At 46.7% G+C, this 22,646-nt stretch overlaps 3 protein-coding genes across 9 annotated transcripts in view; 2 read left to right on the forward strand and 1 right to left on the reverse strand.

Annotated features, from left to right (window-relative positions):
* The first annotated feature begins 3,053 nt into the window (after nucleotides 1-3,053).
* Nucleotides 3,054-7,682, forward strand: LOC121593834 (circadian locomoter output cycles protein kaput). The gene is made up of 6 exons (XM_041916547.1): nucleotides 3,054-3,286; nucleotides 3,358-3,688; nucleotides 3,770-3,986; nucleotides 4,073-4,384; nucleotides 4,507-4,976; nucleotides 5,039-7,682. The coding sequence occupies exons 1-6, from the start codon at nucleotides 3,249-3,251 to the stop codon at nucleotides 6,743-6,745; spliced, it is 3,075 nt and encodes a 1,024-aa protein (XP_041772481.1). The 5' UTR covers nucleotides 3,054-3,248; the 3' UTR covers nucleotides 6,746-7,682.
* A 927-nt stretch (nucleotides 7,683-8,609) lies between these two features.
* On the reverse strand, nucleotides 8,610-14,075 carry LOC121593835 (protein henna). 2 transcript variants are annotated; one of them, XM_041916548.1, is made up of 4 exons: nucleotides 13,902-14,075; nucleotides 10,018-10,324; nucleotides 9,323-9,945; nucleotides 8,610-9,236 (listed from the first exon to the last, which is right to left on the reverse strand). In XM_041916548.1, exons 1-4 carry the CDS (start codon nucleotides 13,929-13,931, stop codon nucleotides 8,850-8,852), a joined length of 1,347 nt encoding a protein of 448 aa, XP_041772482.1. In that variant the 5' UTR covers nucleotides 13,932-14,075; the 3' UTR covers nucleotides 8,610-8,849. The 2 variants fall into 2 exon arrangements, with proteins under 2 accessions (XP_041772482.1, XP_041772483.1); XM_041916549.1 differs by lacking the exon at nucleotides 13,902-14,075 and adding an exon at nucleotides 12,516-12,720.
* A 1,287-nt stretch (nucleotides 14,076-15,362) lies between these two features.
* LOC121594682 overlaps nucleotides 15,363-22,646 on the forward strand; it is a 111,470-nt gene continuing 104,186 nt past the window's right edge. For 2 of the 6 annotated variants that reach the window (XM_041918241.1, XM_041918246.1), the window contains exons 1-2: nucleotides 15,363-15,499; nucleotides 17,031-18,130. In XM_041918241.1, the coding sequence (XP_041774175.1) occupies nucleotides 18,058-18,130 (73 nt within the window). In that variant the 5' untranslated portion in view covers nucleotides 15,363-15,499; nucleotides 17,031-18,057. The remainder of the gene's footprint in view (nucleotides 15,500-17,030; nucleotides 18,131-22,646) is intronic. The other 4 variants (XM_041918243.1, XM_041918244.1, XM_041918242.1 and 1 more) reach the window with 4 other exon arrangements.

Consider the following 22,646-nt stretch of genomic DNA (forward strand, 5'->3'; position numbering starts at 1 on the left):
CCGGGGCATTTGTTGGGCTGAACTGTTGCGTTGTGTAACGCTGCTGAATATCTCGAACGAGCGAACAGTCTCGTGAACCATCGGTTATTTATGGGAAGCGTTTAAATGAAGGTTTGCATCAACAGTGTTTTGTTGCGATGTGGAAGCTGGCCCTGTGGACCTGCTGGTGGAGCACTTGGAGAGCTTTTATGATTCTAAGCTATTCCTTCAGGTAACAACATCGCCTTTTTGCGGGTTGTTGAACCATTTGGACCAAATAGGAAAGGAGAGAATTTATTGCTTCCTAAATATTATAGGGCTAGTTTGAATTTCATTGAGCAAAAACTTGATTTGTGATTTATATATGTATATAGATGCTTCTGAAACGATTGACTGTCTTTAGTCTCTTTAAATTATCTCTAATATAACGCCAATCGGCAAATTGAGCCTCATTGGCTGGTCTTGCTTAGTATTTGCTCTCTGAAAGAGCCTCTAGGTGGTAGGGTCTGTCGTGGATAGAGTCTTTGATTCTTTGTCTAGTTAAAAAACTGTTCCCGCCAGTTACTTCATTCATCCTATCATTAGATGGGCGACAGAAGGGATTTTAGGGCAGAATTATATTTCAAATCAAAATAAAGATGAGATGCCATTTTTCGAAACATATTGATTAGAGCCTTGTTTCTGTTTAGCTCAGAAGAAGCATTCATTCGTTGGAAAAATAGTTCTTATCTAGACATTTCCTCAGTTCGTCAAGCTCAGCAAGTTCAAAATCTGTAGGCCCAAACAGATGTGTTCGCGAATAATAAGGAACAGCTGGAGTTAGAATCGTTCCGAAAGATATCATTAGCTAATAAGAAAGCTTTATCATCAGGTATACCCTGTAGAAATGATATTGGGAAGCAGATGAACTGATCTGTTTGTTACAATCAGGCTCTAGCCATGCTTTCCCTTCAAATCGATTACTACACATTTACGTGCAATCGATTCTCCAGTAACATAGTGATTGACGTGCAAAAACAATTACGCACCATTTTCTCAAGCAAAGAGCCGGTAGCCGCCGGTTGGAGACCTCCCGACCGAGCCTAGCTTTTCGCACACTCACACCCTCACAGCTCAGTAGACTGTGCGTTGTTTTCCGGCTCAAATCAAATTACCGCCCGATCAAGGCAAGCATCTTTGCACCACACTGGTCGGTGGTAGTGGTTGTTTGCATTGGCAAGCATTCTTACAACGAGCTCAATTCTAACGGTGCATGCGATGCGAGCAACACCAACACCACTACCGAACAAATTCCTCCCGTTGGGCAGCCCGCCATCACCCAGACCTGGCTTGAAACCTTCCCTAGCTGCCGTGTTGTGTGGAATTGCGTAACACGCGCTTTGCTTGCACCCATCCCAAGCAGGCCCACTTCAAAACTTTGCGGGTGACTCGGGTGCACTTGTTGTTTACGGCGCGACTGTACACCACCGTTCTTTTCTAGCCACTAGCCGTCGTGTTAGGGGTGTTGCTTGTTTGTTTGTACACCGCCGTTGTTTTCATATTGCGTTCCCCACTCGCTTGTTGTGATCGGTTGGCCAAGCCATGGGCGTCATGATGGTCGTTTTGTGGGAGTTTAGAGAGCACTTGGAATGACGATCAGGCTCATCGGTCTCCTCATCGGATGAAAGCAGTTACATCTTTTGTTATTACTGTACTTATCGATGTAAGTTGGCAGTAATGTTAGTATCGATAATCAATAACAATGCAACGCGAAAAATGCTTGCTATAATTACCCGCATCTGAGAGTGTTTGGAAGCAGGTAGGCAGTGAGAAGTTGTGAAATACTTCTGCAAAAAAAAAATAATTGCGAAATTTATATGCGTCTATTTTTGGCACAGTACCCGGACAGCGCTATGGTCTATTCGATTGATGCGTGGGCTTTTACAATGCCCGATGGAATCAATTCCCATCCGTACTGCTCTTTTCGCGTAGCAAAAACTGATTATGTGCCACTGTGTGTTGGGGTACATATCAATAAGACTCGGAAGCCTGTATTGAGGCGGATCTGTAATACCGCGTAGGTCGTTACGCCAAAAATAAAAAGAAAAAGAAGAAGAAGAAGAAGAAGAAGAAGAAGAAGAAGAAGAAGAAGAAGAAGAAGAAGAAGACACATATATTACGAAATGAATGTTTCCATAAAATAGTAATTTCCCTGTGATTGTGAAACCCCCAGAGACTAAAAATTTTAATTTTCTTTTCCGTTGTTCTCGGAATTCTGAAACAGGGAGAAAAGCTGTGGAAAATTAAACGAAAATAAAATACAATAGCGGTACATAGGCGTTTAGTTTTCCAAGAAATCGTCAACAGCCCTAAACTCGTCTCGAGCAACTGGTGGCACGTGCAGAAGAAACTTTTTATTATGTTTTATGTAAACCACCTTACTCATCTACCCTCGACCGAAAATGGTTTGTGATGGAGGAAAAACGTCTGTTGTTCGTCACGTGTTCACGTTTTACATGTTTCACTGCCGAGCCAGTGCTAGTGTATGAGTGATTACTTAAAGATTGTTTGCATGTGAATCTGCCAGGTGTAGACATATCCGAAATTCTCTATCAGAGTGATGTCTGTATCTACAGTTATTGATAATTTGAGTAATGCAAACTCTTCAAACCGAACGTTTGAATAACCTTTATACCTCTCTTATTAATCTCACTCTCTCCAGATTTGTGATATACGGTCAGCCAGCTAGAACGGCTACCTTGCATCCAATGCCTAGGCAAAGTATGGCCCTTCGATCTGGCGACCTGTGGTGTCATCATTTGGAACGCTCGCTACCGTGCTATCCGTTTGCAAACGTCACCTAAACGCTCGGAGGGGAAAAACGGGCGCGCACTCTTTCGCTCCCCCAGAGCTAGAGAAGAAGAGAGTCGTGCAGCATTCGTTGGAAGTAGCAGTAGAGCACGAACTTCCCGGTCACTACTCGGCTAAGGAAAATCCGTATTGTTTTGTCTGTGTGTTTTCTTTTAGGAGCGTTACGCCGTCTCGGTGCGGGATCGCTTAGTGTAAGTGAGAGAGAATAAAGCCTTCTGTGAGAAACCATTTTCTTGTGTGTGCGTGCTGCCCGGGAAATACCGGGCAACGGCCACAAGATTGAGGAACTAAAGCACAACCCCGCCCGGGGGTCCTCCCTGTTCGACGAGGTGGACGGATACGGCGGGTCGATCGATCTCGATCATCACCATCACCATCACCACCATCATCACCATCACCATGCGGATTCGTACTCGGCCATGGATGAAGATCCGGACGACAAGGATGACACGAAACGGTAAGGATAGCGATCGGGTTAAGACCAGCTGGGATGTCACTAATGGAGTAATGCTTGTTTTCACTCTCCAGCAAGTCCCGCAATCTGAGCGAGAAGAAGCGCCGCGATCAGTTTAACCTGCTGGTGAACGAGCTCAGTTCGATGGTGTCCTCCAACAGCCGGAAGATGGACAAGTCGACCGTGCTCAAGTCGACGATCGCGTTCCTGAAGAGCCACAACGAGATAGCGGTGCGATCGCGCGTGCACGAGATCCAGACCGACTGGAAGCCCTCCTTTCTCTCGAACGAAGAGTTTACCCACCTGATACTGGAAGCGCTGGACGGGTTCATCATCGTGTTCTCCTCCACCGGGAGAGTATTTTACGCCTCTGAAAGTATTACCTCGCTGCTAGGGCATTTACCGGTGAGTTGGAAAGCAGGTTGGGCAGCAGCGCCATCTGGATGCTACCGGGATCGCTAATCTAAATTGTGAACCCAATTCCAGAGTGACCTTCTGAACATGACCGTGTACGATATGGTGTACGAGGACGACCAGAACGATCTGTACAACATACTGCTGAACCCGACGACGGTGGTCGATCCGCTGCAGACGGGCATCAGCCGGGAGAACCAGGTCACCTTCTCCTGCTACATCAAGCGCGGCACGGTCGACTATCGGGCGGACGTGTCGTACGAGCATGTCCAGTTTACCGGCTACTTTCGTAAGTACAGCCGTTTGAAGGATCTCCCCAAAAACTCTTGGAACCTTTCTTTTTGAACTGGTCTTCCTTTTTTACGACGTTTGCAGGCAGTGACGTCGACACGGAGTCGCTCATGACGACGTCCCGGTTCAGCGGGTACACGAGCGATGCCGACTCGCGGCTCGTGTTCGTCGGGACGGGCCGGCTCCAGACGCCCCAGCTCATACGCGAAATGTCGATCGTGGACAACACCAAGAGCGAGTTCACGTCCCGCCACAGCCTCGAGTGGAAGTTCCTGTTTCTCGACCACCGCGCGCCACCCATCATCGGTTACCTCCCGTTTGAAGTGCTGGGAACTTCCGGGTATGACTATTATCATTTTGACGATCTGGAAAAGGTGGTGGCTTGTCATGAAGCATGTAAGCTCACAGTCTTGAAACAATATACCGCTCCGCGTACCGGTCCGGGATGGGGGCACCATTACTGATGTTGGGCTTTGTTTGGGTCCGCTTTGTATGTTTGTGTTTCCCCGCGCTTGTAGTGATGCAGAAGGGCGAAGGGACCTCGTGCTACTATCGGTTTCTTACCAAGGGCCAGCAGTGGATCTGGCTGCAGACGCGGTTCTACATCACCTACCACCAGTGGAACTCGAAGCCGGAGTTTGTCGTCTGCACGCACCGGGTGGTGAGCTACGCGGACGTGATGAAGCAGATGCGCAACCAGACGGCGGGCGACAGCAAGTTCTCGGAGGACGCGGACAGCATCAGCGTGCACGGGGTCGAGCGAAAGTTTCAGCAATCGTCGTCCCAGAGCCTGCTGGCGACCTCGCCCTGGAGCTCGAAGAGTTCGCGCACGTCCCGGATCGCCCCGACGCCGGGCGTTTCACCGACGGGGCTGTCCAATCGGGGCCGCCATCGGTACAACACGTACCATGGGCCTGGGTCGGATTCGGCGACCTCCATTTCCACGGAATCTCACACCAGCCGGCAGTCGCTCGTGACGCAACATTCGGTAAGTCGTTGTAGTTGGGGGAGTGGTGAGCTGTGTCTAACCTCACTTTGCTTACTTTGTAGCGCTCCCGCATGCGTACCAGCACGTTCCCGTCGAAGGTTTCCTCACACGGCAGCCAGTCGGACAGGAACTCCATGTCCCACTTCCTGTTGCAGCAGCCGCAACAACCACACGGCGGTCATCAGCTACCGTCCGGCCAGTTGCACCATCAGCAGCAGCATCTACCGCAACAGCAGCAGCATCAGCAGCAGCAGCAACAGCAACCTCAACATCCGCTTCAACATCAACAGCCTCACCCGCTGCTGCAGCCCCATCAACAGCTGCAGGGCCACCAAGCGCAGCAACCACATCAACAGTTGCCGCCGCAACAGCAGCCACACCCGGCGATGATACAAAACCCACCGGACGTATACCCGCATCAGCTACAAGCTCAGCATCCTCTCCAGCAACAACAACAACAGCAGCAGCCACAACAACAGCAACCCTCACAGCAACAACAGTCCCACCAGCAGCTAGCTGGACTGCAGCAGCCCGGAACAGTACAGCAGCAGCAACCTCACCAACAACAACACCAACAACCACAACAGCAGCAGCCACCACTCCCGCAACCATCAACCACGGCCGCGATACGACCGCCGCCCGCCACCATCATTACCCCGCCGGTCACGCAGATCCTCACGGCGACCGGGTTCATCGAGCCGCAGCAGTATTTGACCGCCATCCCGGTGCAGCCGGTCGCCGGCTTTACCGAGACGGCCCCGGGCGTACTGTCGCCGATCCAGTCCACCTCACCGCACGGGGCGTACGCGGTGGCGCACCATCCGGCCGTTACCGGGACGGGCGGGGTCGTCCTGACGCCCAGCCAGAACCAGGTGCAGGATCAGCTGCAGCGCAAGCACGAGGAGCTGCAGCATCTGATACTGCAGCAGCAGGAAGAGCTGCGGCGGGTGCAGGAGCAGCTACTAATGGCCCGGTACGGTCTGCTGCCGTCGATCGTTTCGCTCCCCTTTCCACCGGGGACGGGAAACGGGCCCGGGCCGGGCCCGAGCGTTGGACCGCCTGGGGAACGGTGCGCTAGCGGTGGTTCGTTTCTGCAGGCCCATCATCAGGGAAACTCGTACCATCATCATCATTACCATCCTTCCGCGGCACAGCCACAGCAGCAGCAGCAGCAGCAACATCCTCCTAGCCATGGAGGAGTGCACCATGCACAGCAGCCACAGCATCCGCTGCAAGATCAGCAGCAGCTTTGTATCGGCCCGCCGGACCAGAAACCGATCCTGCATCCCGACCCGGAGCAGCTCAACTTTACCGACACCGGGCAGGGGAAGCTGGGCGAACCGAGCGAGATGATATCGTACATGCAGCTGACGCCGGTCCCGCTGCACCATCTCCAGCACCAATCGAGCCAATCGTCCACCTCGTCCACACCCGCCACGTCCATGATGAGCCAGCAGCAGAAGCAACACCAGCAGCAGCAACACCAGCAGCAGCAGCACATGCAGATGGGCGCTCCGCCCGACGGTGGCACTGGAACGAGTGGGAACAGCAACAATAACAGTAATGGAAACACCATGGGACTGTTGCAGTACCAGATGGCGGCGGAACAGGCGCAAATCCTGTTCACCTCCGGCATGGAGCAACAGCAGGGCCAGCAGCAACAACAACCCGCCGTTCAACAGCAACAGCAGCAGCAGCAACAACATCAAGGTGCAGGTAGTTCCGATGCCGGTTCCAGGACCTGTCCCTCGCAAACTAGTGAAATGTAGATTGTAGTACGGTAGCAGGGACACAGAAGTGATTTCAACCGAAAAAAATCCATCGAGCTTAACACAACGAATTGGTCCATTGTGCGGTGAGGTTTTGTAGACAATTATTGTTAAGTATTGTAAACGGAATGTATGTATGTATGTATGTATGTATGTAAACACAGTGCGGGAAAGAAGCTCCCTCCGCAGCAGTTTTTTTTTGTAAAGCTATACCTGTACACACACGAGGACGAGGTTTTTAGCTTGTCCATTTACCAAAGAAGCATAATTCTGTAGGCGAAGGGGAAGCGGGGAGTTTGTACTGCAAGATATACAAACTATCTGATAGATACCACTACCACATACTACTTAGAGCCTAATGAGCCATCGTACTACTAGATTATCTTGTAAGGGATTAAGAAAGGAAAAGAGAGAGAAAGAGTGCAATCCGTCGCAAAGGGTCTGTCTTGATGTAAAATAGAAGAGCTGGAAGGGAAGGGAAGAAGAGAGCCTAGAGGCTTAGTGGGAAGTTAGACAACAACAAAAAAACTGTGGTGATAATTGCAGGTTTCTTTTAGGCCGTAAGATAGAGATCAGGTCTTCCGAAGGTCTCTTTAAGTCGGTTTAGTAGTTTGTTAGACCTAAAATATGGGAGGCCACGGGAACCACCACACCAGAGCACGGTGGTGGCGTGGGAAGCATTTTTACTGTATGCGTGTGTGTGCGTGTGTGTGTGTGTGTGTGTGTATGTTCACACAGCTTAGGCATTTCTTTCGGTATCCCGACGGATGATGTTCGAGTTGCACCGGGAGTTACAGATCGAGCATTAGAGGCGGACTACTTTGCGCTTATCGAGTTGCAGAGGTACCAAGGGAAGGGAAGGGATTGTAGGAGAATGAAGGAGAAATAAATGAAACAATGGCAAACGTGGGGTTGAAAGCGGAACCATTGCCAACCACTGGTAAGTTGTTTATTTATGCGCAAAGAAAAATGTTGCCTTCAAAAGAGACGGAGAAGGCTTGAAAGCGCCTAAATGCATGCAATACGGTACGTGTGTAGCATGTGAAGCTTTCACAGGCGTATCGAGCGTTTGCTAACGGACGGAGTTTTAATCTTTAATTTTTGATTACTCTCTCATACACATAAACACAGATAATCACACTTATACTTACGTTAATCACTAGACAATGTGAAGAATCATGCACACAGCACATTAACCAATTCCAAAACAAACATTGATAAGGCCGATGATCATGGCAGCATGGGAGGCACGACCCAACGCGCAAAACTTGTTGTTTGCTTCAAATGGTGGCGGTGAACAGATTTTTTTTTAATTTTTAATAACACAACCTATATTTTTCTAAAATTGATCAATTTTTTTGCTGATCGGCAAACGGTATACTAAAAGTTATTTTGAGAAACAATGTACACACATTGCGGAAAAGTGTGACAAAGTAGCGCGTGATCGTGCTGGCGCATTCTCGAACCAGTGGTTACTCAAACTCTATCAGCTGTCCAACAGCAGGAGCAGCAGCAGTAGTGATTGGGAAGCCCAAAGGCTCAACAATCAGTGCGGGCTGTTGTGACCTTGCCCCTCGCGGTTTCGCATGATCGCATTGCCAATTGGCCAAAACCACAGTGACACAGTGAAAATATCGCGCGTTTTTTGCTGTTGTTTTGTTTCGTGTTTTGGTAGACACCAATGTGTACCAATCTGCCAATCGACCAATCGGGTCAGAAGGGTACACTGGTGGCGTCGTATTTTCGATTGTCATTTTGGGGCACTTTTAATCAGCGCTTTACAATCAGCGTTTTTGTTTCGTGGAACAAGATTACACTCCATAGCGCGAACGGTGGACGGTCATTAAAACAATTTTTCTGTATGTGCTTAACGAACAAAGTGTGATTTATTATTCACTCTTAACATACTAATTAAAATCAAAATTCTTGGCCAGTATTAAGGATAACATTATAAAAAAAACACCATCATCGCTTTCAATTCGATTCTTTAAACGAACTTATCGTTTTAAAACAGACAAAAAAGGCAAACGTACCAACGATTGTACTGTATTCGCTCCCTGCACTGAACCTGCGCGTGGCGATCGGCGGTTTCGCGTCGGCCACACTACAGCTTCTTGAACGCGTTCTGCAGCACCTCGAACTCGTTGTGGATGTTGCGCATCAGGTTGGAGATCTGCGGCACCGAGTCCAGTATCTCGATGCTCTGCGTGTACGGATCGTACCGGACGCCGAACGGGCGCGGGATCGTGTTCGCGTAGTTGATCATCTTCTGGATCGCGTCCTCGAAGCTTTCCGACACGAAGTACACCGGCTGGTACTCGGTGATCGGGTACTTCTGCTCGCACGTCTTGGCCGGATCGAACTCGCGCAGCTCGGGCTTGTCGGTCAGGCAGTACTGCAGCTCGCCGAACGAGGACAGCAAACCGGCCCCGTACGCCTTCAGCTCGCCGTTCTGGCGGCACATACCGTACTCGACCGTGAACCAGAAGCACTGGAGAGGGGAAAAGGGGAATGAAGAAGGAGTCAGCAAATGCCACCTACTGTCTATTTCTACTGCGTGTATTTGGCTGTACTCACCGTCGCTAGCTTCTCCACAAACTCATCCGGTGCACCGAGCGACGCCAGTCCGATCTCCTGCGAGAACTGCGCAAAGGACGGATCGGCAAAGAGCGGCGCATGGCCGAGCAGCTCGTGGCACACGTCCGGTTCCGGCGTGTACAGCGGCTTGCTCGGGTGCCGGATGTACTGCGTCGAGTGGAACACGCGGAACGCTAGGCCGGCGAGAAAATCGCGCGACGAAAGCAGTCCCGCGACCGGGCGCAACGTAAACCCGGTACAGTCCTTCAGGAAGTTGGACACATCCTCCAGCTGCGGTATGTTGTCCTCCCGGTAGCCACAGTTCTCGATCAGCAGCGGAAACACGTGGTTGTGCTCGCGGCACGCGTGCGTGCGGTACAGCTTGGTGAGGTTGCGGAACACCTCCCGCCACGTGTTCACCTCCTCCGGCGTGTAGTCGACGTGCGGCAACGGCTGGCCGTGCTTGTAGTTGAACGCAATGTCGGCAAAGTACTTGCGCCGCTCGCGATACGTCTGGTCGGTAAAGCCGGGATGGTCCGAGTCCAGCTCGGCCCCGTACGACAGGATCTGGTTGGCGAACCGGTCCAGATCGCGGATGCGCCGCGGGAACCACGGAACAGTAGCTAAAAGGAAGAAAAATCAAGAAAATGAGCTTTTTGTCAACTCCACCCAAACCCCCAAACCATCAAACCAACCTTCGTTATCCTTGTAGTCGCGCGAGATGATGTTGAAGTAGTTGCTCTTCTCGCGGATCGCCTCGATGGCCGGCCCGAGCGTGCCGCGCTTGCCGTCACACTCGACCATAAACTCGTAGCCCGGGCCGCGGGTCGACGAACGCGACTCAATGTGCAGCAGGTTCACCCGGTGGTCGTCGAAGATTCGCAGCATCTTGGCCAGTGCGCCCGCCTCCTCCTGCTCGGGCGAGAAGATCAGGCAGACGTTCTTCGCTTCGGCCGCATCGTGTCCTTCCATAATGTAGGAGCCACCTTCCTTCAGCGTGGGCTAGATGTGCCAAAAAAGAGGTGTAACACTACTCGTTAGCTTCGCCAGAACACAGCACTGCGCAGTTGAAGGATGGAAGGATTGTAAGGTACTGAGCGCGAATCGCACCGGTGGCGATCGCTTTATAACGAGCCCCTTCACCTCGCCAGCCGTCTTGTGGAAAGGAATTAGATCTCGAGCACGCGGGGTGTCGGATTTCCCACCGACGGCGGGCTAACGGACAGTAATGGCGCATTTCCGTATGTTTTTTATTTACTTCGTTTTCTCCGCTCGCGTTCGGAGGGTCGTGCACGATGATGAAACAATCGCCCAAGATTGCCCCCGTGATGACGTCGGGTGGGGTTTTAGGGAAAGATGAAGCTTTGTTCGGGGAATGTCTTGGCTGTGTGTCGTCATGTTTGTGTTTTGTTCTTATCGCACGCAGAGAGAGAGAGAGAGAGAGAGAGAGAGAGAGAGACAGAGAGAAGGCGAAAAACTCCTATAAAAAAGGAAGCGATCACACTCGATCTTGTACATTGTGAGTGCGAATTGAAGTGATGTATCGGCGTTGATATTGGTGATGGGAATTTATGAGTGAACTGTTGGGTGCGGATCCGCTATTTTATTTCAGTGAATGGCATCAGGTTCGTTCCGTTCGAAATTTGTTCTTCGGTATCCAAATATTGTTCAAAAGTTCATGTGGAAGATCGCTCCAAATATCATTTATAAGTTGATGACAACGAACGCTTGAAATGTCTTTTCTTTTGACAACTTTTTACATATAGTTCAGAACTTCTTTACACACATCGCTCTTAAATTGAACGCCTACGGCGATCCAAAAGATCGTTTCATAGTTCTTTAGATCGATCGTTCCACATATCATTCCAATGAATGAAAAATTGTTCGCAAAAACGCTCTAAAGTCCCTGAGAATCATCATTCCTAATAATTCTCCGATGATCGAGTATCCGGATTAGAAGACCTTCGACGCTTTAAAAATCGTTAAGAAGTAATTTAGATCGATCGATACAAATATGATTCCTACGAATGACATTCTAACAAATGTTCATAAGGCTCTGAGAACGATCACTTCGTATCTCGCTCATAGCGATGTTCTGAAAATCGCCTATAAGTTGCTGTTAATAATTACTGCAAATATCGCGCGGCATAGCAATGTTCCAAATTGTGTCCACAAGTTCCTATGAAGAATCACTGTGTCGTACAATGAGCCGAAAGAACCCCGTTGGAGCCAAATACTCTATAAACTGTACAAACAAACAACAATCACTGCGCTTTTAGAACGACTTTCCAAAATTTTCTTCGATTAAAGAGCTACGTGCGGTCATCTCGTCATTAATAATCCAAATCTGAGTAACACGCAACCGGAACATAACTCTTTGCTACGAAGGGACGGTTCAAATGGGAATCAAACTCTCACGGAGCCGAATAAACCATCGTGCCTATAAAATTTATATATTTTACACTGACTAAACATCTCTTATCAATCAACTTCAACAAAACCTGTTGGAGTAGTTCCGCTTTTTTCGAGAAGCGAACGGATTCGCTCCACCTCTTTTTCTCGGTACTTTTTCCCATCACTAGTTGATACACCCTCCGAAACGGCGCTGGAGGGGATATCTTTTTGCAACAAAACCTGTTCACATACATCATCGAACAGCACCATCACTGTTTGACATTGACCGGTGATTGCAGCGCGAGTGTCCACAGGAATTGACACATTCTGCAATGCCCTCCAGGTAATGCGGAATCGTAAAGAACAAAGCAAATCTTTGATTGCATTGTGTTGCTACCGGGTGTATTACACTTGTCATTTGTAGCTTGAAACATAAAAGCAGAGGGAGAGGGAGGGAGTTGACCGTTAAGCGAGGGGGTCGCTTTAATTATGTTAAAGTACGAAAGCAACTGGTTTGCTGGTGAGAGTCTGCGGCCACCGGTGTAGTGGAGGGTTTTCCCAAGGTTTTTGCAATTATTTCCCCCATCGATCGATCGATCGTTAGTGGGGTTAATGTCACACACAATCGTACACGGTTGAACGGTAGTTTTGCAATCGAAAGCGAAATCTCTCTCTCCCTTTACGGTATTGGACTTTGCGTAATGATTTTAAGTACGTCTTCGGTTCATGCGTTATCAGTTCACGCGATGGATCGGGAAACTTCTGACGCATTCCAGTGCGTGCTCCAATTTACGCTTACCCCTTGCGATTCCTGACGTCCGTACATGGTGAGCTTTTTTCCCCTTTTCGTACTAAACTGGGCGTGTTTTAAGCGTTTTTCACTGCACTAGTCGTCTCGGTAGAATGCACAAAACACACGATCACTACAGCCACCAAACACGCACAAACACTGCACAGACCGTCCCAAACGATCGTTCAGCCGGTAATGTGTCCGGTCGGCAGCAAGAAGGAAGCATTTAAATCGAGCCTGCCACACGGCCGCCGGGTGCGATAGCGCGACAGAGATCGCACGATCGAGTGATCTCGCTCCCCCCCCCCCCCCCGCTCCTATGGGTACACGTCAATTGTGTGTTAGATGGCGTCACACAGGCAAGTTGATAAGCGGCGCTCGGCTGTGTTGCGTGCCCTCGCACGGAGCCGATGTCCTGCACGATCGTGGTGTGCGTTATCGCGCACGTAGAAAGGAGGTAACAGGGTAAAGGGAACGGCACGGAGCGCAAGGGAAAGGAAGTCCACTGTCCTCTGACACTAATTGGAGGTACCCGAAAAAAAAATGAGCCGATTATGAGTGTTCGTTTATCGCGCGATTCAGGCCGCGATTCGGGCTTATCGTTTGGCGTTTCACTATTCAAACTGACCGTTTGTGTGACAGGGTTTCGACACCAGTAAGCACTCTCACAGGGCGGAGGGGCAGCCACCAATTAAAGAATCAATTAGTATGCACGTGGTGCGCGGTGGTGTCAGTTACTGAGACCCGGTTTTGTAGTGATTTGTTACGAAGCCTAAGGATGCCGCTGATAATAGGAGAAGAGATGTTGCTTGTTGTTGGGGTCGTTCATGTGCTACTTGTTGCTACTTATTTGTGTTGTGTTTGTTTTAAGTGGTTGCTTCTCAGTCCCCTCCCCCCGGAAGCGTACGTGTCAGATGGTAAGGGCATAGGAAGGGTTGATTGACGTGTTATGATTAGGGACCAATTTTGGAGTGTTAAGAATGTTAAAAAAATCGATTTTTTTAAGGGACTGGTTGAAGATAGTGTGAAAATAAATATAAAATAAATGGCTAAAAGCCTCCACATGTAAAACAATTCTGTTGCATGATAGAAAAGCATCATGGATAGTAGTGTAAAACTATTTCAACAATTTTAATGGTCTTTCATTAATACTTTCACTTAATACAACACGAATCACAAAATTTGATAGTAATGAGAAAATATATATTAAAAAAAGCAAAACAAAGTGTTTATCCCTTTGAGCATTTGATTCACTTTATAGCTTGAAGCATAAACCTCATTATTTAAGCATGATTGTAAATAAAAAAAGCTAAAAAAACTGCATTCTCACTTTCACGCTTTTTTGTACCTTTAAATAGCCTAATAGTATCTGGAATAAAAATTCCACCCAATTACCTTATCCAACTCTTGCTGCAAACGGTACATCGTTAAGGTTTTCTATCACTTTCCTTCACTGCACAAAGCAAGCTGTAAAATCCTTTCTTTCAATGAACAGAACTTCACTGCAAACAAGCGATCCTTTCCTTCCAACTAGAGCCTCGGGAGTCTGTCTGCCTCGCGTCCACACGGCACGAAAGTAAAAGTACAACTGAACCTGCTTTGTTCCGGTGTCCAGCTAAACTATCGAAACTACGGCCTACACCGGGACGAGTGCAACGTGCAGCCGTACAGGAACTGCAGGGAACCGGGAAACGGAAAGGGGTTCGTGTGATAGATTGGCCCCGCTTCTAAACGACCGCATCAGATAGTAACAAGATAGAGGTGCCTGCCTCCAGTGAGTCGGCGAGCAAAGCGAGCGATCGGTATTGGGAATAAAAAAGCAAAAGCATCAACTGTGCTGACGTTCTCGCTGCATCGATGGTGGGACGATTGGGGCCAGTGTTGCCATCGCTGGAACTGGATGGAACTGCGCAGCACCACCTGGCCACCAGGTATGCATTGAGCACGTGGAGCGAGCTTGCTACACGTGCTCGAGCTGAGCGCCTCATTTGCATCTTCCTTGCATACATTGGGTGGTTTTGATTGATAAAGGAATGTTACGTCGCTTGTTGTGTTTTGGTCACGCTTGTAGAACCGGAAATACGTTCGATGCGATACTGGTATGCTGATGCTAATGATATGCATTCAATCGGGTGTTAATCGAATGCAAGAGACAATCCAATTAGTTTATAAATAATCTTTTTTAAACATTTGTGCAAAATTTATTTCAAAGGTAATTTATTTTCACATCGTGATTTTTCGATGGTAGCATTCAATGCGAGCTGCTACAGTAGTGAGAGAGCCGCTGGCAAGGGTGAGAAGATTTCGCTGAGAAGTGAGAAAGTGAGAGCAAAGAGCCGGGGTAGTTACGCTACTGTCCGCCGTGGCGCTGGCAAACGTTTCATGAAACAATTTCAAATAAACCGTTGCTGTCGCACACGTGTGTTTGGCGCTCGGTATGTGGCGTCAAATTTGTTTAAATTAGGTTTAAGTGATGCTTTAAAATATGTAAAAAATATGAAATAAAAATATAATTGTGTGCACTTAAACAGCTTTTAAACCCGATAAATTGTAATTGTTTGATTTCTGGTTTCTGGATTTGTTTAACCATTGCTAGTTCAAAACGTGATAAAGAGCCAAGTTTTCAAATTCATGTCTAAACAGTTTAATTTAATTTAATAATATTTTGAATTTGTATTTAAACATCACACACAAATCCTCGATTTTACATTGTCTCATCTGCCTGCTAACTGTGACAGCGGTAGAACTGCGCGCCAAAGAGCATGCGCCCAACGACCATGTGCCGGGGAGGAGAAGCACAACCATTGAATTTCGTAGTCATCATCTGCGTCTTCGGTTACGGGCCCAACCATTCGTGCTCGTCAGTTTGCGCCAGAAAGCCATCGCGAGATGAGGCACGCGTACGCAGCGTCGGCTACGGAAACAGCTGAAACATTCTCCCTGCACTGGTGTTGTTGTCGTTGGTGAACGCGGTGAACGATTGTTGTTGCCCGGTAATAATAAGCAGCAAATGTGACATTCCGTACCGGCGTGTTTTCCCAAATGGGAAACATACACACACAGACGAGCCCGAACACATACGAATTGATTCGGAAATGGAAGTGTTATATCGACCGTGACCGATGAGAACAGTGGTGTGGGTGGTAAAACAGGGTGAGGGGGTAGTGGTCCAAAACTAAACAAAACTACAACCAAGGGAAGGATAAGATCATCATCATCATCATCATTCTCATCGTCAGCATCCTCATCTACGGTGCCGTTATTAAAGCCATCATCTCGGGCTCCCCGTGGAGTTGTCTCATTCGGGTCGACCGGGTGGTTGTTGGTGGGCTGTGTGTATACGATTTTCCACGGTTTCTCCACGTCTTTCTCTCTCTCACGTGAATGGTATAGTGGGTGGCTTTGTGTGTGTGTATGTTTACTTCCACCAAAAATCAACCATAAAGACATTGCGATCCCATTTTCTGCTAGCGGATACTAAAAACGGCCGGCAAACGAAGTTTTTACTCCCAACGGTGAACAAATAACACAAAGCGCGTACACACATACACACACACTAAACCCGGTGCTGCCTATGTCCTGCTCAAATCCCACTTCCGTCCCAGGGAGGGCAGTCGTATCGTAAAGACATTGTGTGCGTGCGTGTGCGGAAATCTCTCTCGCTTCTTGGTTGCCGTGTCGTGTGGAAAGCTCACCGAAGGCTTTTTGGTTAGGTTTTGGCGAAAGCAAACGAAAGACAAAAAAGTGTACAAAAGCAACGACCTTTTTCTTGCGGGAAGGATCAATGAAACTGAATGCGAGTGGTGGGTGAAAAAAAAACTGGCAGAAAAATCGTTCAAATAGATCAAAGCGCCAAACCACCGTTGATACCTTTTATGACATTCAATTTCATTACCATTCACTGCAGCCGTGTCTTGTCCTTCGGCTTGATTGTTGGCCGTCTAAAGATGGCTTTCTAAATGCTGCCACAGCTTTCGAGACATAGAAACAGAGAGGGAAAACTTGCAGGTGCAGATAAATTAAAAGAAAATACGCTCAAAATCAGACAAAGCACGAGGAAAGGCACAGTTTTTAAATTATATTATTCCCCACACACCGAGCGATGAGCCCGTTGCACACATTTAAAATGCTCGAAATTATAAGTATGTGTGCGTTTGTGTGTGTCTATTTTGTGTACGTGTGTCTCTGCCCAGGAAGGAAGCATTATAATCACGATCCACCTTTTACCTTATGACCCGGAATGCTGTGGCTGTTTCGGCCCCACATGTGTGCAGCCGAGAGATAGATGAGTAAATTAAATGAATTTTGCACCGAAAGCACAGGCTACGAATTTCCTGGCGCGGTGAAGCGCAAGAAAAGCGAAAGAAGCTCATCGTCGTATGCATTTTTCACGTTGCTGCCAGCATTTCAAGCGGAACGTGTTTTTGCCGCAGAGCACAGGATCTCTAACTTTATAGTTTGCTATCTCGCATTTTTCATCCTTTCTTCTCACTCTTCTCTTTCTCTTTCTCTCCTTCACATAAGACACACACAGGACGAATGCATTCCATTCCTCGATAAACATATATCCACGTGTGATTTCTCCACAGAGTTTGTGTGTATGTGCATGTGTGTGTGTGTGTGTTCAAAAAAAAAAAAGTAAACCGGCGCGAACGTGCCAAGCCTATCCAAGCAGCCACCGATTGCAATCGTGTGTTGCTGCTCCACTTGGCAATGTAGGCCGTTGGTGAGTCGTTAAGGAAAAGAAGAAGGTGTGAGCGTGTGTGTGATAGAGTTGTGTGCATCCCCCTCCCCCACCCGTTCACAGTATCCCCCTCCCCAGGTGGGAAAAAAAGTTTCACAAAAGAAGGATTTTCACCCTCGGTCTGCTGTGAAAAACCCGCACAGCGGAAGCGTTTGGAAAATCGGAAGGTGAAAGGTGTCCCGGTGTTTCGGTTGTGCGAAAAGCATAAAGAAAGTGCATTCTGTATCTCTAGTGGGGAGTGTGTGTGTGTGTTAGTGGGGAAAAGCCTCTGGGAGGGCAGGAGGGAGTGTGTGAAGCTTTGCATATTTGCTAGCGTTGTGTGCAGTGCGATTTATTTCACACTTAAGCTTGAATGCTGTTGTGCCCCGTGAAAAGGGGAATTTTAAACTAGAATCTTAATTTTTCATAGAGTGCGTGAGAAAGAGAGAGAAAGAGAGAGAGAGAGAGAGAGAGAGAGAGAGAGGAAGAAAGAGAGCGAACAACTCAGCTGATTTTAAATCCCCGGTGCAGCTGGTCACCCTGCTAGCGGGCGGGTTGCTGAGTTGATTTATTTGTTGTTTGCTTTCGTTGCGGCGGGCTGCGCACATTCTCCGGTGTGTAATGACGGCTGGAACCGTTTGAATAAGGAACGTCGTCATCGTTTTTTTCTTGCTTTGTTTTGCGGAAGCTTTAACTAATAAAATAATAAAAAAAACAGAACATCGTGAACGAGCAAAGAGAGGAGCAAGACACAAACAAAACAAACGTCGGGAGTGTCCCTTTGCTTTTAATGACGGCAGCAAGGACGATAGCGACCGAAACAGCACCATGACGTTAAGGATAATACCGATTCTGGTCGGCGCCACCGCTCTCCACCTTCTCCTGCTAGGGGTGAACTTTGGTAAGTAAGCGTTTTGTTTTAATGAAGGAAGCAAAGAAAAAAACAACAACTAAAGTGTCGTATAAAAAACTTTACATCAGATAGAGTGTTTGTTTTTTGTTGTTGTCTACTCTCGTAAAAGGTACGACCATTAATGCAGTCACCCTCGCTGGCTGTTTCTTGTGCTTGCGTAAAATTCCCCTGCAAAATTTTGCCTTCCGTGAAGCGTAAAAATGGTTTAAGGTTTTAAAGGACCCCCAAAGTGGTATGGCGGGTTCATAAATTTGGGTCCCTTTTCCTGCTTCCTTGAGGGCGGGTGTTTTTGGTGGGCTCCCTAAGGACATGCAATATTTCTCCGAGCGTCAAGCTTGCTCAGTGTGCGCCAAAAGTTAGACCATTTTCAGCTCCAAACACAGGCACACACACAAAACGAGAGTGTGACACGATCTACATCACGGGGAAAGTTTGCCATTCTCGCTGCTCATTTTTAAAACGCTTAGGAACTGGTTCGTTGGCACTGGTCTTAAAAGGGGAAGCGGAACACACATTTAGAGGTAGCGGGAGCATCAGTTACGGTGCACAGAGTATCGGGCGAGTTTTGTGGCCCCCGCTGGTGCACAGTGTGGAGCAATTCTGGATACTGTTCCAGACAGTTGAAAGTCGATTCAATTTTTGCACTTAAGTGTGGTAAAAAGGGGCTAAACTCTACCAGAAAACTAAAAAAAAAAGAGTGGTCGTAAGGTGATTCTTTACTCCCACAACGGAAGCGGTAAAGCTGAAAATGTGTGAAAGTTTGCATGTAAAGTGGTGGAGGTGTCATATTGTGAGCTATTACCTTTGGCACGGCGTCGTTTAGTGCGTTGAGTATCAGTTTAGACGATCACGTGCACTTAGAGCACTAAGGTTTGCAAATATTGGCTGCGAAATTATTGTGTAAGTTTACTGAGTTAATGATGCATGAAATGTCAATGTGACAGATGTCTTGTATCATAAATTTGCATCGAATTTATTCCACGAGTAAACCGGTTCATTCACTTTTTCAAGTGAACTGAATGAACCGTACGGTTCTGGTTCATTTGGTACACTTCTAGTTCGTCCATACAGGTAGATAAAACCAACATTGTGCAGGCAGAATGAGACAGATTTCATTAAACATAGGCATAACTAAGCATGCTGGGTCTTATTGTATCTATCTTGGGCTGTTCAATATGAAATTGTAACCGTGCGGGCACATGAGGTGAAATATACAGCGAAATGAACTATTTGACAGGCGAAATATCTGAAAGTTGCTGATAAAGGTGTAGCATATCTGCTATACAGAACTTATTATAATACACACTATCAACTATAGACTCATTGTAACATACTTTGGAAAGCCAAACCACACTATTGCAACACATTCATTATAACACACTCAGCAAATCAGATCATACCATAACAAAGCAACCGGAAGAATTCAGGCCCCACCGTTCATATAAAAACAATTGTGACACACTTCTTGAAAACACCCGAAAGACGCTCAATAAGCAAATCAGGCGTTACTGTAGGCAAACTAGGTGAACCGAGAACGCATAGCAACTTATTGCTAAAAGCGCAGTGTAGGCAATGATTGACGAACGCACTAGTTCTTTGGCTAGAAAAGTTGAAACTTTCCAGAACCTTTGTAAAAACACTAAAAGCGCAGCATTGGCACAAATTGACAAAAAATCCCACACCATTTCAATTTATAAATTGTTGCCAATAACAATAACATTTCATTAGGACAGAAACATATTCCAAAACCAAATGTACGAAACCCATAACATATCTTGAGAATAAATAAAACCAATTCCGATCACGGCAGAGCAGATTCGTTCGGACTGCCAAGATAGGACGTTACGCTTCATAATTCCTTTTGCCTTCCAACTTATTTCAAGAGTTTAGTTATGTTCCCCTACCCAAGGGAGGGCTTCTAAACTCCAACGTTTCCAGTAAGGGAAACCTCCTAAAGGTTTCTATGATCGCCTGGACGATTAAGTGTTAAAAAGTCCGCTCGATCAATGTTTTATGCCACCTCGTAAAAACTGACCTATCGCGACGGTACTCGAGGTACAGTTGTACGATCATCACATTACAAAGGGTTGGGGGAGATACAACATCCGCTTTCGAAATTCACTTTAAAAGGATATCTTCTTAAGCAGAACAATCCCAAAATGAAAGAAATTATGAATTGTTGATTGAAAATTTACGATATACTTAACATTGCAGTTCTTTATTGGATTTAGTAACGATTTTGTGTACATTATTTGTTCACATTGCACATCACTTGGTTGCTGTGATGCGTTATCTGACAAATACTTCGCCCGTCAAATAGTTCATTTCGCTGTATATTTTACTTCATGTGGCCACGCGGTAAGGCTCTCTGCTGCTTGAATTACTACAGTCTTTCCCCGAGTTACGCGTCACTCGAGTTACGCGTTACTCGAGTTACGCGATACTCGAGTTACGAAAATTCGAGTCACGCAAAATTTTATTTTTGGCAGTTCAGATGTCAAATCAGTACAATTTTCTCCATCAATTGTCCATTGGAAAGTAAATTGCATTTTTTTTCATTTTTAAAACACTAAAAGAACAGGAATAACCTATTTTTCTATATGAATTGAATCAAATACGTAATAAATTACATAAATGAATTAAATTCAATCAAAATTAATTATTATTCAAGTATATTTTGGCTGTAAAACGTGATATTCGACTTACGCGAAAATCCGAGTTAAGCGAATGTCTCCGGAATGCATTATTCGCGTAACTCTGGGAAAGACTGTATTTAAGACGATTAAGTTATTAAAAAGAGCTTTCTTTCCTTGGATGATTACACTTGGTTTGTAGCAAACGACATAGTCTTCCAGATATTCTGAGCCAGTTCTATCGTATATTCGTCTGCTCTGGGTAATTCAATCGGCCACAAAAAGTCAAGAAAATTACCGAAAGGTGCAATACTGTGTACTCTGAATTTTATAAAAAATTGTAAGATTTGGTCACTAAACAACATACCATGTGAGAAACTAGACCTGTGATTATTAATTCAATTTAAATAGACTCTGGAGCTTTGGCGAATTGCTCAATTCCAGGTTGCTTAGATCTCCGACTTGGTTACTGAATTGAATCCTTGATTGTTCCTTGTAATGTACCATTTCAAGTTGCTATCTCAGTTGATAATAATCGCCGAAGTCAATACCGCTCACAATGTACTTTGTACATGATGGCAAGATATGATCTCAGAACAAAAGAACATGGACATGATCTTGAAGTCATCATGTGTCGCAGTTGATGCTCGAAAATAGTATCACTCAACTGTCATGGATATCAAATTATTATATCTTTCGTAGTTCAATATGCAGAGGTGAGCTGTTCTGCCCATACAAACATTCACAAGAATGTAAAGATTCCTCAGAAAAAACAATAACTTGTGGTGTCATTTTAACGACAACTTCTCAAAACTTTGGTCCTTAATTAACTGGAGAAGCATTATTAACGCTCCTTCACACTTTATTCAAACCAAACGCGTTTGCAGCCGCAAAAGTTTGAAATTATTTGTAAACTATCCTGCAAGTTAAATAAAAACCAAACCCAAGTAAAAGAAATTGCATCTTAGACACAAAAGAAAGCAAAAATCGCGATCTACCATGATGCAGCTCGGGTTAGTTGGCGTCATTTGACCTTCGGCCATTTCCGTTGGATTCCATGAATTCTCAAGCCTTGTCCCTGTTCGCTGTGAAAAAAAAAACAGTTTACTTCAGTTTTTTTCCTTTTAACCTGCTGCTCTCTCATCCGGTGCTTGGTCCGGTGATCGTTGCTTTCATTTATGTCCGAGTTGAACATTAATTAAAGTGAACTTTTTACTTCGCCGCTGTGGGTAAAGGCGCCATTTTTAAGCGTCCATCGTAGCGCGTACTGGTTCTGACAGTTTGGGAAGCGAAAAAAAAAAAGGTAAGAAAGGGAAACCCAGCACTGCCAGTCCATCCCGCGGGGATGCTTGCGTTAATTTTCACCCCACTTTGTTCGCGACCATTTGAGCGATCCACCGTTTGCGCCAGCGCATGGCCCTGATGGTAAAGGCAAAAAGAAATGAAAAAAAAAATCCAACGGGTACAGGGAGTGCGGCATGCAATTAGTAGGTGGCTGGCGCCACTCGGTGTGCCGCTTGATGCTGCAGTGACAGGCCGCGGATGCTTTGCCGTGCATGCGGTGCCGTCCGTTGCTTTCGGTTTCATTTAAACTTTGCTCACCTCCGGCCCGCACGTCCAGCGAGCAATTAATGTTTCCACCGATGTTAGTGTTGATCTAATGAGCGTTACAGCAAATGGGAAAACTTTTGACGCGTGTTATGATTGTTTCGCTTGTCTCCACTTTTTTTTCTTGTTCTGGTTGTTTGGTTTGGTTTTGTACATCACAACACAGAACAAAGAGTAAAGTTGTTGATGCGGGCTTTTCCCGTGCTTGATCGGCTGACAATGAAACCTTTTGTTTTGATGTAAGTGCGAAAATAAAACGCAAC

The sequence above is a fragment of the Anopheles merus genome, chromosome 2L (genome assembly GCF_017562075.2).
Source record: "Anopheles merus strain MAF chromosome 2L, AmerM5.1, whole genome shotgun sequence".
Lineage (NCBI taxonomy): Eukaryota > Metazoa > Arthropoda > Insecta > Diptera > Culicidae > Anopheles > Anopheles merus.